The sequence below is a fragment of the Mesocricetus auratus genome, unplaced genomic scaffold (genome assembly GCF_017639785.1).
Source record: "Mesocricetus auratus isolate SY011 unplaced genomic scaffold, BCM_Maur_2.0 Super-Scaffold_4256, whole genome shotgun sequence".
Classification (NCBI taxonomy): domain Eukaryota; kingdom Metazoa; phylum Chordata; class Mammalia; order Rodentia; family Cricetidae; genus Mesocricetus; species Mesocricetus auratus.
Window position 1 is genome coordinate 7,894,814 of NW_024429182.1, and position 16,396 is coordinate 7,911,209.

The 16,396-nt window shown below is 43.1% G+C and overlaps 1 protein-coding gene across 3 annotated transcripts; it reads left to right on the top strand.

Annotated features, from left to right (window-relative positions):
* Positions 1–2,129: 2,129 nt before the first annotated feature.
* Positions 2,130–12,462, top strand: Smndc1 (survival motor neuron domain containing 1). Of its 3 annotated transcripts, none has more exons than XM_040742945.1 (6): positions 2,130–2,257; positions 3,492–3,611; positions 8,513–8,655; positions 9,209–9,370; positions 10,449–10,602; positions 11,232–12,462. In XM_040742945.1, exons 2-6 carry the CDS (start codon positions 3,492–3,494, stop codon positions 11,367–11,369), a joined length of 717 nt encoding a protein of 238 aa, XP_040598879.1. In that variant the 5' UTR covers positions 2,130–2,257; the 3' UTR covers positions 11,370–12,462. The 3 variants fall into 3 exon arrangements, with proteins under 3 accessions (XP_040598879.1, XP_005063520.1, XP_012972833.1); XM_005063463.4 differs by lacking the exon at positions 2,130–2,257 and adding an exon at positions 3,237–3,372; XM_013117379.3 differs by lacking the exon at positions 2,130–2,257 and adding an exon at positions 6,522–6,711.
* The last annotated feature ends 3,934 nt before the right edge of the window (positions 12,463–16,396 follow it).

The following is a 16,396-nucleotide window of genomic DNA, read 5'->3' on the forward strand; positions in this document are numbered from 1 at the left end:
GCCATCTCTCCAGCCCGGATAACACTTTTAGTCCCACCCACCACTAGCGAGGTATATAAGGCAGGAGCTCAGGGTCTCACTGGAGTATTCAATATTCAGTCTCCAGCCATGTTGAGGATTCCTGGAGACAAGAACGGCCCAGCCTTGGTAGAGGTGAGAACTCTCTAGTGACCAGCTGCTTTGCTTCTCTGACCTTCACATTGAACCTCAATATCTGTCTATGGGCTTTTATTTGTGTTACAGCAAGGCTATGAATACTTTCCCCCATATTTTTATGTTGAAAATTGTCAAATATACAGGAAAGTTGGGAGGTTAGTACCAGGAACTGTGACACATTCTCCATTAATTCAGTGACTGCTAACAGCTTGCTTTTTATATTGTATGTGAACACACATACACACATATATGAACACATGCATGTTCACATAGCAACAGCGTAAACATTTCACATAATTTTTGTTCTTTGAGAGAGTCTCATGTAGCCTAGGCTAACCTTGAACTCACTACATAGCTGAGTCTGGCTTTGCTATTTCCTTTTCCTCATAATTCCACTCCCCAGGTACTGGAGTTATAGGCATGTGCCACCACACGCAGCTATGTAATTTAGTATTTTGGTCATACTGCTTGGAGGCATCCCTAAATACCTAAATATGGGCCTTTCCCCTAAGTAGCTATAAATTTCACAACTAATAAGACTAGCAAGTTAGCGTCACGTAATAGCAAATGCAAGCATCCTCTCCTATTGTCTATGCTCAAACTTCTACACATTTGGGGGGGCAGATGTGCGTCAGGACCTTGTGCTTGTCAGTGAACACATCACCTGTGTTAACAACACTAACCTGGCCCGTCCAGTCACCACTTACACTCCGCATTGCTATTTCTCTTGCTGGCCAGCTGGTCCTCAGACAGGCTCTTGCTATGTAGCCCTGGCAGACCTGGAACCCAAGCTGTCCCAGCACTCTTCAAACGTCTGCCTCTGGTGTGCTGACATTACACACTGGTATCGCCAAGCTCGTCTAATCTAATCTCCTAATCTCAAGCAGTCCTCGTTCCCCTTAGTAATTTTACTTCCGTTGCTGTTGCGGTGATTAAACAGCGTGACCAAGGCGGCTTAGGGAAGATTATGCTTTAGTCTACGGTTCCGGAGTGTGAGTCTATAATGGCGGGGCAGAGGCGGGAGGCCAGCGAGGTGGCTGGGGCAGTTTGCTGAGCGCTGGCATCGTAGACGGCAAGCGCAGAGAGCTCACACTACAAGTCTTTAAACTCTGCCCTCGGCGGCATCTCTCCAGCCAGGAAGTACCCCCAAACCACCCCAGGCTGCACCGGGGACCAAGTGCTCTCACATGCCCGAGACATGGGACGCGTTTTACAGAACTCTTGAATAACTGAAGTCAACAGATCAGGGGCGTTCTGGATCTGTGGGGTTCCTCCGTTCCCTTTAACCTGGAAGGCTTTGCGTCGTGTCAGCAAACTCGGAGGCGCGCAAAAGCCTGGTCTGCTCGGCTCGCAGTCGGGGGGTGAGCGCCAGACTCCTGCGCTGCGCTTGCGAACCACCTGCGGGATAGACGCTTCGCACCGGGGGGCGATGCCTCGGCCCTGGCTTGGATGGGGTAGCTGAGCGCCTCAAATGCCCCGCACGCCACCCTATCGCGCCTCTGCCTTCACCGGCTGCGTTTACGCTCCGTAAAGAAGAAAACTAAACCTCCCTCCTCTTGACTGCCGAGGCTGAAACTCGCTGCGCAGACCCGCCCGCCTCTGCCTCCCCGGGGCTGGGCCGAAGGCTCCCGGCAGAGCTCGCGAGGGCACGGCCGCCGGGATCCCGAGGGCACGCAAGACCCGCCCCAGGAATCCGCTGGCCGCTCACGGCGCAGGGCGGAACCGGCGCTAAGAGGAGCCGGCCCTCCCTCCGCGCCCGGCGCAGACCAGACACGTCACTTCCTCCCCCATTAGACCACGCCCACTCCGCCTTCGGAGGCCGCAAACGCCGGCCGCTTAGAGGCGCCGGGAGTCATGTGACTCGGGCGCCACTTCGCGAGAGTCCGCGCGTCTCGCGAGACCTCGCTCGCCTTGTCTTTCCCTCCGGCCGGAGCCCGGCGCCTCTCCCTTCCCCCCCGGCCGCCGGTGGAGTCTCTTCCCCCTTCCCGGCCGAACCTTCTCGTCGCCGCGGACAGGGCTCCCTGCAGCAGCTGCCCCTGCCGCCGCCGCTGGGCTCGCGCCCCGACCCCCGCCCGCCGTCCCGTCCCCAACCCCGCCCAAGGTAACGAGCCTCGGAGGGAGGAGGGACGGACGGCCTAGGCCTCGCCGGGCCTCGGCCTGGAGTTGAGACGGAGCCCCAGAGCCCGGCGCCGGCCTCGGCCGCGGGGTCCCGGCGCGGGCCGTGTGCGGAGCCGGCTGCGCTCGCACCCCCCCCCGAGTGGGCGGCCCCGGCCGGCGGGGAGGCTTCCGGGCCGAGGCGGCGAACGTGGCCGTCCCGGGGACCCCGCCGGCCGGGGGAGACGCCCGCGCCGTTCCGAAGAGGTCGGCGGGGAGGCTGCGGGCTCCGAGTCTCCTGGCGGGAAGGACGCGCGGAGCCGTGGCGGGCTTTGGGGGTGCCGGGGTGGGGAGAGGCGTCGGCCCGGGTTCCGGGCTTCCGGTGGACGGGAGCGTTCGGGACGCCGAGGACCCGTATGTTTGCGCGCCCTGCGGGAAGGGGTGGCTGAGTGAGTCTCCCTGTGCGGGACGCTGGGCGGACTTCGGCGTTTGGGACAGGCAGGTCACCTGTGTGTGAGCACTGTGTGTCCTGGGGGGCCACGTACGCTTACAGCTGAGCGTGGAGAAACCAACCTGAGTGTTTATCCGACTTTCGAAGCGTGCTAGCTTTGTTGACTTTGGCTTTCCCAACTTTTTTTTTTCATGGTTTTTCAAGACAGGGTTTCTCTGGCTTTGGAGGCTTTGCTGGAACTAGCTCTGTAGACCAGGCTGTCTCCAAATCACAGATCACAAGAGATCCACCTGCCTCTGCCTCCCGAGTGCTGGGATTAAAGGCGTGCACCACCACCGCCGGGTGGCTCTACCAACTTTTAAGGAGTGTGTCGAAAGCCAGGCGTTGGTGGCACACACCTTTAATCCCAGCATTCGGGAGGCGAGTTCCAGGACAGGCTCCAAAGCAATACAGAGAAACCCTGTCTTGAAAAAAAAAAGTATATCGAAGTCTTTGTTGTTGTACCATACACTGCCTTCTTAAATTATTTAAAAGAAAATCACTTCTCTTGTTTCTTATAGCATGCTTTTTGGAAGATCTTTTTATATAGGATCTATGTGACATGTCTGTAGTCTTTAGGATGTACCGCTTTGAAGTTTGTGGATTAGCTAAATCTGAAGAAAGTAATAACGGTGAGGAGTAAAACTTTTCGAGTTGGGAGCAGAAGTGATTAACTTAGGCCAATTGGAGGAACGTTTTTTGTAATTTGCTGTTTGACTCAGCTTGTATGGTTTTCCATTATTTTCCTCAGATGTCAGAGGATCTGGCCAAACAGTTGGCTAGCTACAAAGCTCAACTCCAGCAAGTAGAAGCTGCTTTATCTGGGAATGGAGAAAATGAAGATCTGCTAAAATTGAAGAAGGATTTGCAAGTAAGTATAGGTGGACAATTGTAGTTGATGTTGTTTGAAAAGAATTTTTTTCTCAAATGAAGTATTGTTCAGAATCCGTAGGCACTCAAAGCACCCTCGAAGAAGGCACTCTGTGTGTATACACACACATGCACCTGTATTCGGTCACTGTGGCGTCTCAGGTTGCTTCTCCATTAGGTGTACAGCAGAATGAGTGAAACTCGAGGTTTTGTAACTCTCGTGTGCTTTTAGGATCTCATGAGAAGAAACCTTGCCACTGAGTGTGCCTTTCTTTTTAAAGATTTGACAAGAAAACTTAGTTCAGAAGGCGACACTGTTAAAGGAGGAAAGCATAACTGGATTAATGTCCATTTTACTGAACCAAAATGATTTGGAAATGAAACTTGACCTTAGTTTTCAACACTAATGGGGTCCCTTTTGTAAAAACACATGATGTCTGTTTACACAGCATGTGTAGAGAGTTCACATTCTGCCTGTGTTGTAAGTGTTTGAACTTAGGACTTGGCTTTGTAGTAGTTGTTCCTGTCTAGTTGAATTGGTGTGAAAAGAGATGTAACTTTTCATTGGAGATAGGAAGTGTGAAACTTGTAAGTACATGCACTGGGGCTCTAGGACAAACTCAATACCTGTTGCTTCTCAGAACACCAGCCTAAGAAAAATAGCATATGTAATTTGTAAATATTGTATACAAAAGTGTTGCTCCTAACATCCTTAAAATTCAAGGTGTTTTGATGATCTCTGCTTATTTATTCTGTGTCCCATCCAAACAGTCCTTCCCTTTATACTCTTGATGGCTATTATTTTAGATTTTGCCTGGTGTGTACACCTTTAGGAAGTTTACGAAGAAAGCAGAAGTAGACAAAATTCTAAATTCTAGGCCATCCAGGGCTACATGGTGAGACACTATCTCAAAATAAAAACTCCACAAAATTTCAAATATAACTTATTGATTTGGGATTCTAAAAGATCTATTTGTAATTTAAAATGAGTTGGACATTTTAAAACTCAAACTCCAGACTTAAGTAGTGTAATTGTGGGATAATTTTACTTTGAATTGGACTCTCCTCCAGTGTTTAAAGCCAGGCTTATGGAGTGCACATGCCATTCAGTAAGAAGAGGTTTAGGAAACAGTTTTTTTCCCAGGTCCTCTGTAAACAGTAACCCCATCTCTCTTGCTGTCTCATTGCACGATGACGATTGGTTGAAGGTGGAGTGACAGAAGCAAATTGACCTGCCCCACCCACCTCCGCTGACTTAAAAACAGTCCTTCCTGTTGTTTGAAGAATGCGTGTGTGCGCTTCCCAGGCAGTGGGCGGCCTGTGTAGAACTGGTAGGGGGAGGCAAGCTTCAACCAGCACTGCTTGTCACCGGGTCTTTTTTAATAGTTTCTAGGGTGTAGAGTCAGCTGGCTTGAAAACCGTTATTAGAGTATTTACCTAAAACGATTACCTAGGTCTCAGTTAATAATGATCTAGAGGCTGAGGCTGTAACTGCTTAGAATACACAGTGTCTATGGTTAATTTCCCACTACTGGGGGAAAAGTCCACAAATACGAAAAGCAAGTCAAGCAGAGGCAGGCAGGTTTCTGTGTTCTTAAGGCCACCCTGCTCTACATAGTTAGTTCCAGGCCAGCCATGGTGACCTAGTGAGTCTCTGTCTCAATAAAAAAGCAAAGCAATAATGACTGTGAGGTCATTTGTCTGCAAAAGTATCCTCTTTTTGTTTTGTTTTTCGAGACAGGGCTTCTCTGTATTGCTTTGGAGCCTGTCCTGGAACTTGCTCTGTAGAGCAGGCTGGCCTCGAACTCACAGAAATCCACCTGTCTCTGCCTCCCGAGTGCTGGGATTAAAGGTGTGCACCACCACCGCCCTAGTTAAGTATCCTCTTTTCTATAGCCAGTTAGAATAGCACTGTCTGGTAGAACTTGCCTCTGTGATGGTGACTGAGTTCTGTGCCTGCCTCTCAATGCTACAGTCACTAGCCATGTAGCCACTGGATAATTGGAATACAGCTAGGCTAACTGAGGAACTAATTTTTTAAAATAACTATAGTTGATTAAATACTGGATGGTGCAGAATTAGAAGCTTAAGGGCTAAAAATAACGGTAAATAGTGACACCACAGAATTCTTTATTTGAATGATCTTCATCAGCTTTTGTTTTTGGCTCCCCCTTACTCCATTATGAGAAGTTTGATTTTGGTACGAGGTATAGTTTGAACTGAACTATTGGAAGATGGAAACAGTCACTTAAGATTAGGTAAAATCATGAAAAGTGTTTGAATATATGCTTCCAACCTGGTTGTTTTCACTGAACCAGGAAGTAGCTTCCTCCTTTTAGGAACACATATGTCTTGTTATTTAAGTCTTGTCTGATTAGGCTGGTTAGTAAACTTGTGGTTTCTGCATTTTCTTTTGAGGGGGGCATCATAATGGCCTCTAATTTTTTTTCCTCAAGATTTATTTATTATGTATGCAGTGTTCTGTCTGCATGTATCCCTGCAGGCCAGAAGAGGGCACCAGATCTCATCACAGATGGCTGTGAGCCACCTTGTGGTTGCTGGGAATTGAACTCAGGACCTCTCGAAGAGCAGCCAGTGCTCTTAACCTCTGAGCCATCTCTCTAGCCTGGCCTCTAATTCTTTATGTCTATTTTTCCAGTAAGGTTTCCATGTTTCTGTCTTTCATATAGGATAAAAAATTCAGGCAACAAATTAATCTGAAGTTGTAACTGCCTTTTGTTTTTTCACTTAGAAGGAAAAGTAGGTATATAGTAAAATCAGACTAGCCAGCTCTCTAGCTCCCCAGGCAGTCTATAGTGATCACAGAGATAGACAATTTGTTAGGCTGTATTGCTGAATAAACTGATTCTCCAGGAGGCAGGGGTCAAGTCACTTGTCTCATATATTACAGTGGCTCTCTGCATCCCTGAAACGCCTTCCTTCAGTAAGCAGAGTGCTTGAGTGCACCCCCTTTGACCTGCCGCTATGTAGATCACAGCACCTGATGCTTCCTGGAACTGCCGATTACTGTAACTGCTGCCCATCTGTCAGTGAAGGAGCAGTTTCAGAACTCACACTTGGGGGAGGAAAAGTAATTAATGGTATGTACCTTCAAGAACCCCCTCATACATAAAATAGATTTTCTAGTATTTGGTCCATACACACGTAAAGACAAAAATTGAGAGGTTCTTCACAAATTCCTGGGAGGGTCATCTAAAGTGACAAGAGTTACAGAACATTAGGAGTAAACGCTCTGCATTGTGTTTGTAAGGACAGCCATCTTGGCACAGAATTTTGAGAATTAATACACAGCTTTTTAGGACCTTTCTTTGGATATATTTTCTTTTGAAAGTGCTGGGGAGATGTTCTGTCAGTCTGAGACTTCTGACAGAATGCAAGTTTGTGCTTTAATAAAGTACTTGACCCCTGGAAGGAGGTGCAAATACTCACTGCTGACAGACTTGACCCCTGGAAGGAGGTGCAAGTACTCACTGCTGACAGACTTGATGGACTCTGAGTCAGACCTACTGGGTTCTATTCCTGGCTGACTCTGAAGGTGTTGAACTGAGAACAAACTTGGCTAATATTCTTTTTGTATTATTATTGGAAACTCCTGCTTTATTTGCATAAAATTATTTTATTAAAAAATACTTGAGGCAGTGCCTGGTTTGCACAAGTACCCTAGGGTTCAATCTCTAGTGTTGCAGAATTAATGAATATAAAGCCATGCATCGTCTTCCATGACTTAGGAAAGAAAAATGTCTACTTGGCAAACTTTAGAGATGACTTCCTATTGAATTCTCAACTCAAATCTGAGTCTTAACTAGACATATTTTGTAATTCACAAGACTGACCTTTCTCTGGGTTTTGTTTTTGTCTTTTTGGTACAAATGACAGTTTTTTTGAAGTAGCCAGGAAGATTTAGGATCTTTAGGAGAGGTGATATTTAACTTTTCTTGGCTACTGAACTAAAACACCTATTGCTGAACCTTATAGGATGCCTGAAGAAACTAAGTTTAATTTTGCTATATTTGTCCCCAAACATAAAATAAGTCTTAAATACAACAGTATGGGAAACTAGTAAGCAGGTTTTGAAAATCAGAATGACTTACGTATGTCTGCATTAGAATAAGAATGTAGCAGATAATAGTTACATATCTGTATATTTCTGGCAAGTTTTTAACCTAACACACTCAAAACTAATATACAGAAGCCTGAATTAGAAAATTATCTGCCACGTAGAGAGGCACTGCCTGTCTCTGTGAGTTACTTACATAGTTTTCCTTAAAATGAAGCTGTGCTACTGTGCTTGATAAGTAGGTGTAGGCTATTTTAAATCTAACTTGATTAGCACTTAAATTACTGGTTTCTCTTATTTTTGCTTTGCAGTATTATAGTAGAAATTGGTATAAGTAGAAACACTGTGTGCTAATAAGACTGTTTCAAGTGTTTGGGGACTTCATAGAGGAGGTATGTTAGCTACACAGCTTATTTCTGCCAAGTAATGCCCTATAAAACGGTAGTTGCATGAGAGACACATGGCAGTTGTAAAGTGACCTTGAATAAATTGGGTCATCTATGGAGAAATTTTTTCAGTCACAAAAGGCATTTAGAAGTCAGAAATGGTTGAAACTTGTTTACTTTTATTTCTAAAGGTTTTTATAGTTTTTATAGTTGAAGATGCCTGTGTGTGTGGGCTTAAATCACAGCTTCACTACTTACTAGTCCATAGTGCTATTCCTCAGTCTTTGTATGGGCATACAGACAGTATTCTTAATATCACTGTGACCTGTACATGTAGCATGCATAACTGCTTTGTGGTATGAGAACTAATATTATAAAACAAGAAAGCAGTTGACAGCATTAAATTACAAGTGTTACAGCTTTTGTTTTATTTTTTAGGAAGTTATAGAATTGACCAAAGACCTTCTGTCAACCCAGCCTTCGGAAACCCTTGCAAGTTCAGACAGTTTTGCTTCTACTCAGCCCACTCATTCATGGAAAGTAGGGGACAAATGTATGGCAATCTGGAGTGAAGATGGACAGTAAGTGTAGAAAAACAACCCTCTAACTGTAACATGAGTTAATAAAATACAATGGTAAGATGCTTTTATTCAGTTTGGACTGCCCTGTTTTAATCATCTGTGTAGGTAATGTGATTTGCAAAAAACTAGTGTAATTCTTGGATTGTTGCCATTAGCATGGCTTAATTTTAGGTTTAATTTCTGGGGAGAAGAGTGGTTTGGATCCTAAAGGAAAGAAAGATGAATGGCTGTTTTCTAAAATGTTCCCAATTATTTTCTCCTCAAATTAAAAAGGGAATGGCTGATAATCTCACTGCACTCAAGTGCATACATTGAAATTTATCATTTAAATACCAGCTTTTCTCAAAGAGATTACAGTGAGTAGATGTGTAAGAGATTTTTCTGACAAAAATGTTCATTGGGGCTTGGTACCAGGTGCCTTACTTTAGCCCTCTGGCATTACTTTGCCGAAGGGGCCGTTTGATGGCAGAGGTTCATCTAGAGACATGAGTGAATCTTGGAGGCTGAGTACTAGACCTTTACTCACCTGCTTACAGCCATGATATCTTTACAGGTGCTACGAAGCGGAGATTGAGGAGATAGATGAAGAAAATGGCACCGCTGCAATCACCTTTGCTGGTTATGGCAATGCTGAAGTGACGCCATTGTTGAACCTCAAGCCCGTAGAAGAAGGAAGGAAGGCAAAAGAGGACAGTGGCAACAAACCCATGTCAAAGTAAGTGACTTGTTTTTCCCAAGACAGGCTGGCTTGCGCTCCTCAGTCTTTTGAGTACTTAGGTTATAAGCAGGTCACTACGGTGCTTAAAGTAGTCTGCAAAGAACACCCATGCATGCTACATTAGAGCGAGGTTATAACACTTTAACCTTGTTCTGAAGATTTGCAACATCAGATCAGTATGTGTGCAGTTTATCTGTAGTAAATCTTCATAAAATTTTCCCAAGTATTGAGTACATTATACTAACTGTATTTTTAGGGATTGGTAAAGGTTTAGTCAGCCATTAATGTTTGTTTGTTTGTTTGTTTGTTATTAAGACTGAGTTTCTTGAAGCTTATGCTGGCCTTGAACTCTATGTATAGCAGACACACAACTTAAATTCCTGGTCTACCTTCCGTCTCCTAAGGAGTAGGATTATAGGTATATACCATCACATGTATTGAATAGTAGTATCCTACAGCACAACTGGCAAAAACTGTATAAAAAAAGTCTTTCTTGAAAGATTTGGTTTACATTGTAGTAGAGCTAAGGGTACTGCACAGATGTTTTTGTTGTCATTTGTGGGCATGCTTAGCAAAAGTTCTACCGCTGGGTTGTATCTTGTCTTTTACTAAAAAAAAGTCTTATTAGTACTCAGTGAGTGGCGTTTGTTTTACATCTATGTATTGTGTGGATTCGTGTGTGCACTACAACAGGCCTGGAGGTCAGAGAACGACTTGAAAGACCCAATTTTCCTTCTGCCCCGTGGTTCTCGGGGTCAAACTCAGGTTCACGCATGAAACCTAGCTTGGTGGCAGAGGCCTTTGCATGCCGAGCCATCCGCCTTTAAGACGGGTCTGGCGTATTCCAGACTGACTTGTAGCTTGCCAAGGGGGACTTTGAGCTTCTGATCCTCCTGTTTCCACCTAGGATTCCAGGCATGCTACCACACCCAGATTTTGGCATTGATTTTTAATGAAAAGTAGTGCTTTCATTAATGAGTATGTAATGAGTGAGTAGTTTTGCTTTTGCACTATTACAAGGAAGTCATACTTTAAATTTTAATTATTCACATTTATGTCTGGGTTTTCCACACAGAAAAGAAATGATTGCCCAGCAGCGTGAATATAAAAAGAAAAAAGCTTTGAAAAAAGCACAAAGAATAAAAGAGCTTGAGCAGGAGAGAGAGGACCAGAAGGTGAAGTGGCAGCAGTTCAACAACAGAGCCTACTCTAAGAACAAGAAAGGCCAGGTTGGTACATCTCCTCACTCACTCACATCTGAAAATGCAGCTGCCATTCAGGCACTGCAGAATGAAGAAAGGACACGACTTTGACCAGTCGTGATTTATAATTCTTGTCAGTACTCATTAGCCACTTTCTGCAATAAAAAACAAGTTTATAGACCAGAAATTGTAAGACTCTTGGTGCCCTCAATCCTCTCAGAAAATACACTGAGCTTTGCTTTTTTTAAACATACTTTTATTTTTGAGATTTTTAAAGAGCTTTTTTGGGTAGGAAATAACTGTAGAATTCTGATACTCAAAATAAGAATGTTCACCCATAGTTTGACTTTTCATTGCTGTTAAGGTAGCAGCTGCTCCACTGTGTGCTTCTGAAGAATAGTGGGACAGAGGGCAGAGAGCTTCATGGTTCAGACACCACAAGTCCTCACCATGAGCTTGGTACCACAGTAGATACTCAGACTTTAGATAGGAATCTGAGGATGCAAACAACACTTTGAGACAGTAAGCTCTGTATTAGTGTATAGTAGTATTTTCTTAAAAAGCCATGTATTTTGTAACACTAGAACCTGATTGTGTTTTAACACTAAAGGCTGAGATTTGTTTTCATTGATTGGTGGTTTTGCTTTTGTTCCCAGGTAAAGAGGAGTATTTTTGCTTCACCAGAAAGTGTGACGGGCAAAGTTGGAGTAGGAACTTGTGGAATTGCTGACAAGCCTATGACACAGTATCAAGACACGTCTAAATACAATGTCAGGCACTTGATGCCTCAGTGAGCAGAAAAACTGTTGGATTTCATCTCTGCAGGGCTTGCATTTACCTTTCTATCCTTATATTTTTCTAAAGGTAAATTATTTGCTAGATGAGTAAGGAAGATAAATTGTTGTCATTGTTTGGCTTTGGTAGAATGAAACTTGAAGACATTTGATAACTGCTATCATTTAACTTTTCATTACTACTTAACGACAGTTTCCCTCGAGTTTGTTGAACAAGGCAACTTTTCTAGGTAGATGCTGCTTAAGTCAGCACTTAGATGATTCCTGGACTTCAGGCCCCCACTTAACTAGCGCTGAGTAGACATTTTGTAAGTTCTGATTGGGAATTTCAGGTGCTTTGCATTTGAGTATCCCAGCAGTTCATTGGAACATCACAGCAAAATGCCAGCCTGCGAAAGACATCTTCAGTGTGATACCCTGGCCGTTGTCCAGACAAGCCCGAGCATGGGTTAATTTATAAACAGCAAAGTTTTGTTAGAGGTTTCTCCTTGAATTACTTGTTTCTCGGGCCTGTTAGGTCACCTCTACAATTGACTCACTTTGTATTTTTTTGTCATTGAGTTTGAATTTTATATTAAAAAACAAACCATGTTTAGGATGTGCTCCCCTTCTCTGGTGTTTATTTGGTGTTTTGTATTATTTTTTTCCTTTTGTTGACTTTTCACTTGTAGTGGTACCATTTTGGGGATGTGTAATGTTTATATGGGAAAACAAAAAGCTGATGTATAGCCCTGTATACAGTGTAGATACTATTTTTGTAAAAAAACAAAACAAAAAACAAAAACCCAAGGCTAAATTAATGAACAAGAGTACTAAATGTTTCATGATTAAATTTTTCCTGTATTTCTTGTGCATTAATCTGACCATAATTTCCCTGTATATTATGTTCATGTAGCTGAGTTTGTAATTTTTATTAACTAGATCAAGTTGCCAGCATTTGTTGGCATAAGTGAGCACCACAGTTATCCCAAGTTGAGTTTAAGCCAAAAACATGGATAGAAAAAGGGTCTTCCTGTTATTGGAAGAAGACACTTTAGGGTGTGTGCTGGTTTCAGTTTTGTATGTTTAACTTTAATAAAGTGTTTTTAAAATCTCCAGTGTGTTAACAAAGGGGTGGAGTCTGCAGCTGCCAGTCTTGGTGTAGTAGACCTTAGACTTGTACACGAAACTGCCATAGAGAATGCTGAATCTGAGAAATGGTCAATAAATCCTTAAGAATTCCTTCATTGGGTATGGATCCTAAAGGATTAACGGGTGTGTGTGTGAGACTACTTGTAAGTTAAATGAGTTCACAAATTTTGGTAAACCGAAATTTGTAGGACAGTTACTGGAGAGGTAGAATCCTTTTCCTCACCAACCAAGGAGGTCAGGGTTTTCTTTATGAGTATCTATAAGGAGAAGAAAGGCACAGGTTACAACAGGAAAAGGGATCTTGGGCTGAGGACGCTGGCAGTGTTTGCCTAGCATGTTTAAGACCTTCAGACTTAGCCCCACTACCAGGGGCTTGCGGGGTGGAGGGAATTAGAGCCTGAAGACTCCTAAATGAAAAATTGTAAACTAATCTCCAATGGTGTAGTAACAATTGCAAGGGAATCCCTTGAAAGCACAGTAGTAAGTCACTTGGCATAATTGTGTGGCCCCAAAAAAATGGTTTGATACTGCCTTGCTCTGTTAGAATAGTACTCGGTGCTTACATTGGCAGTTTTGTTGTTTCTGCCTGAAACAATGTACCTTCTTTCTGTATATTTCTTTTCCTTAAAGGCTTTGTCTTAGAAAAGGAATAGAATGATCTTAATTTGCTCTGAAAATAGATGTACAGTATAAAATCAGCAGCACTGTGTCAAGAGTTCAAATACAGCCCTTTGGGATATCCTAGTGTTGATTGATGCTGGTTTGTACTAAAGTTAGGACCCAGAGAGATGAGGCCCTGACTGTTAGGTGCTAGAGTGGAAAAGATAAGGCTGACCATTTTCCAGATGAAAGTGGTCTCTAGAGTCTAAAGAGCTCTCTATAGCCTAAAATTAAGTAGGGTATACCATGTTTTGTTACAAAATTTAATGTGGAGTTTTAAAAACGACTTAAAGCTAAAACTGACAACCTGAATTCAATACTAATTTGTAACTCTTAGGTAGGATTGGTTGTATCTTCTCAAAGCTTGATTGACTTTTGAGGTTGACCTAATAGTCCAAACATTAGTAACCAAACATTTGACAATGATCACAATTAGCAAATGCTGTTGTAATTAACATGTAGCAAGACTGCAGAGCACACGGAAGAGTAAAGTCTCCAGAACCATACTTGTTTTAAATCCTGACTCGCCACTTTAGCTGTCGGTAACGACTAGTTCTTAAGAATCAAGCTAATAAGAGGCACAGTGTCTGACGTACATGTGGGTGACACTATCAAGATGTCTGCCATTTACTTTGGAATGACAGCGTCTGATTTCCTTTAAACAGTGGCAGGGCATAATACTGCTGCTGAAATACCAAGTAGATCCTGACTTAATTTTCACACTAGAACATACTTAGGGTAATGGGGTGACGTTTATAATAAAAACGGAAGAATTCTTGCCTGGGTACTATCCCAGACCCAGCTATGCCCAAGACTTTACAAACACTGTAGGTGATTGTGGTGTACATCCTTAGCTGAGAGCTATGCTGTAGATTAAATATATAACTGTGGCATCTTTATCAGTCTTAATTTTGAAGACTAGGTACCAAACAGAAAAGCCCCAAATTATCCTAACTCAAATCTTAAAGTACTTGTTTTGTTGTAGTGAAGGGTGTGTGTCCACCTAGTGTAGTGTGGTTTTAATGTTAAGTGCTGGGTTTATTTCCCTTGAAAATACCAAGGGACCTCTAAGTAACAGAACAGATGACTTTATTATGGCTTGGATTAGGATTTTATAATTTATAGCCAGACCTTTCAGAGGTTAATATGTTGTAAATCAGCCAAAAACTTATTCAGAGTTTGATTTGGCTTTTTGCCTATCGTGGATAACAATGGAAATAGTAAAAAGATGTTTAAACCAACAAGGTTTTGTATTTATTTAAAATCCTTATAGAGGTTCAGCAAGTATCTGCCCAATTATATTATCTGTACTGTGGAGCAGTCAGTGTAAGTAATTTATAAATCCAACAGCAAATATAAACATTCTTTTTATCTAGGATCTTTGAGTTGCAAATTAGACAGTTTTTACTTGGATGGAGAGGGGGAGAGCATGACAGACAGTTCAGTAGTTTTAACAAACACACACACCAATAACCTTGTTCCCTGTCTTGTTCAATTCTGGACACAGATGTGCATAGGTATAGATGAAAGTGGTTCTGAAACCCAAACGACAGATGGGACATTTCAAACACTTGTCTGGTCTAGCCAAAGTGTTCAATAAAGACAAGGTTTTCTTTTCCGTGAGGTTTTTCAGTTGCCTTCTGGGCTTACCTGAAGGTGGTTCTTGTGTGGTTGAGAACAGCTGACAGTTTACAATGGCTAACAGTACCAAATCTTGAACCTTAGTCATTTAGTTCCCATGGTAAACACTGGAATCTAACTTCTTGAGGTAAGTTTATTTTATGAACACACTGTAAGTCACTGGAATACTTACTTAGTCTTTTAAGAACATAACTAAATGAATTGTGATTAAATTAAGTCTTTTAAGGACATAACTAAATGAACTGTGATTAAACCCATTAGAAAGGTTGTCTTTTTGTCTTAAGAGCTAGTTTTTCCAGCTTGGGGCCCCAAATCATGCCATTTTGCTAGTTCAAACTTCCCCTTCTTGGTGAAACCCATGCGCTAGTTGCCCCCACCTTCTCCAAACCCTGTATTTACTTTATGCAGGTTTTGTTTTGAGTCAAGGTTTCTCTAGTCTGTTCTCTGGTGCTCTGGGAACTCACTATGTGGTCCGGGCTAGCCTCAGGATCTGCCTGCCTCTGCCCCCCAGTGCTGGGATTAGAGGCCTGCATCATCATCCACAGCCTAAGACACAGTGAATTTCTGACCCAAGAAAAAGAAATTCAGGCTTGGAGGAAAGACATGACTTCTGTATCCTGGAAATCAGGAGTTAAACCCCAAGATCTGCAGCTAGGCTAGTCTTTAATGGGTGGTAACTGTCCAGGGTTTCATCATTCACAAGTAGCAAGAGGAGCAATGAGTCCCCTTTGGTTCTGCCTTTAATTTGTTCCTCCAAAAGCAGTTAGGTTTGTTTGATCCAATTGTGAGACACTTGTCTGTACAAACCAACCACCTGTTGGTTATCTTTTAATGTATCTTTGAGACCCTTTATGGCTTATGCTACGTTTTTTAAAACAATGCTTTTTTTGTGTGTGTGCCGTTTGTGAATACCACATGTATCCCAACTGCTGCCTTAGCAGTGGGTCTCTAAGCATTCTTCATGGTAAAGAAACAGAAACTCGGGGCTAGAGAGATGGCTCAGAGGTTAAGAACACTGGCTGCTCTTCCAGAGGTCCTGAGTTCAATTCCCAGCAACCACATGGTGGCTCACAACCATCTGTAATGAGATCTGGTGCCCTCTTCTGGCCCGCAGGGATACATGCAGACAGAACATTGTATACATACTAAATAAATCTTTAAAAAAAAAAAAGAAACTCCAAAGTTAAATCTGCCTGCTGGTTCCTTTGCTGACATGCTACTATGTAGCCCAGGCTGGTCTCAACAGCACACACTTTATGTCACAGAAAAGGACTAAACTTGGTTATCCTGCCATGTGCTCTCCGGTGCTGGGATTACAGGTCAACATCATCCACCCAGTTTGTGGGCTGCTGGGGATGAAGCCCAGCAGATCATGCACTCCAGGTAAGCACTTCACCCAGTCCAGCCGGCAGTGTTCTAAAAGTAGTGTTTTACTTGTGCTGTTGTTTATGATAAGTCATGGGGGGGGGGAGATAAAACAACCAGGAAAAATGGTTAGTAAATATCCTTGGAGCCCTGTAACTACAGTCAGTGTAGTCAGTGGAAGAGTATTTATGGAGTAGGTTTAAGTCCCAGGTTCAACTCCTAGCATCACA

Excerpts from the sequence above, each read along its gene's own strand:
- Smndc1 (XM_040742945.1), top strand. The coding sequence starts at position 3,492 with ATGTCAGAGGATCTGGCCAAACAGTTGGCTAGCTACAAAGCTCAACTC. Across the intron at positions 3,612-8,512 it reads AATTGAAGAAGGATTTGCAA|GAAGTTATAGAATTGACCAA; the intron begins GTAAGTATAGGT and ends TTTATTTTTTAG. Across the intron at positions 10,603-11,231 it reads CTAAGAACAAGAAAGGCCAG|GTAAAGAGGAGTATTTTTGC; the intron begins GTTGGTACATCT and ends TTTTGTTCCCAG.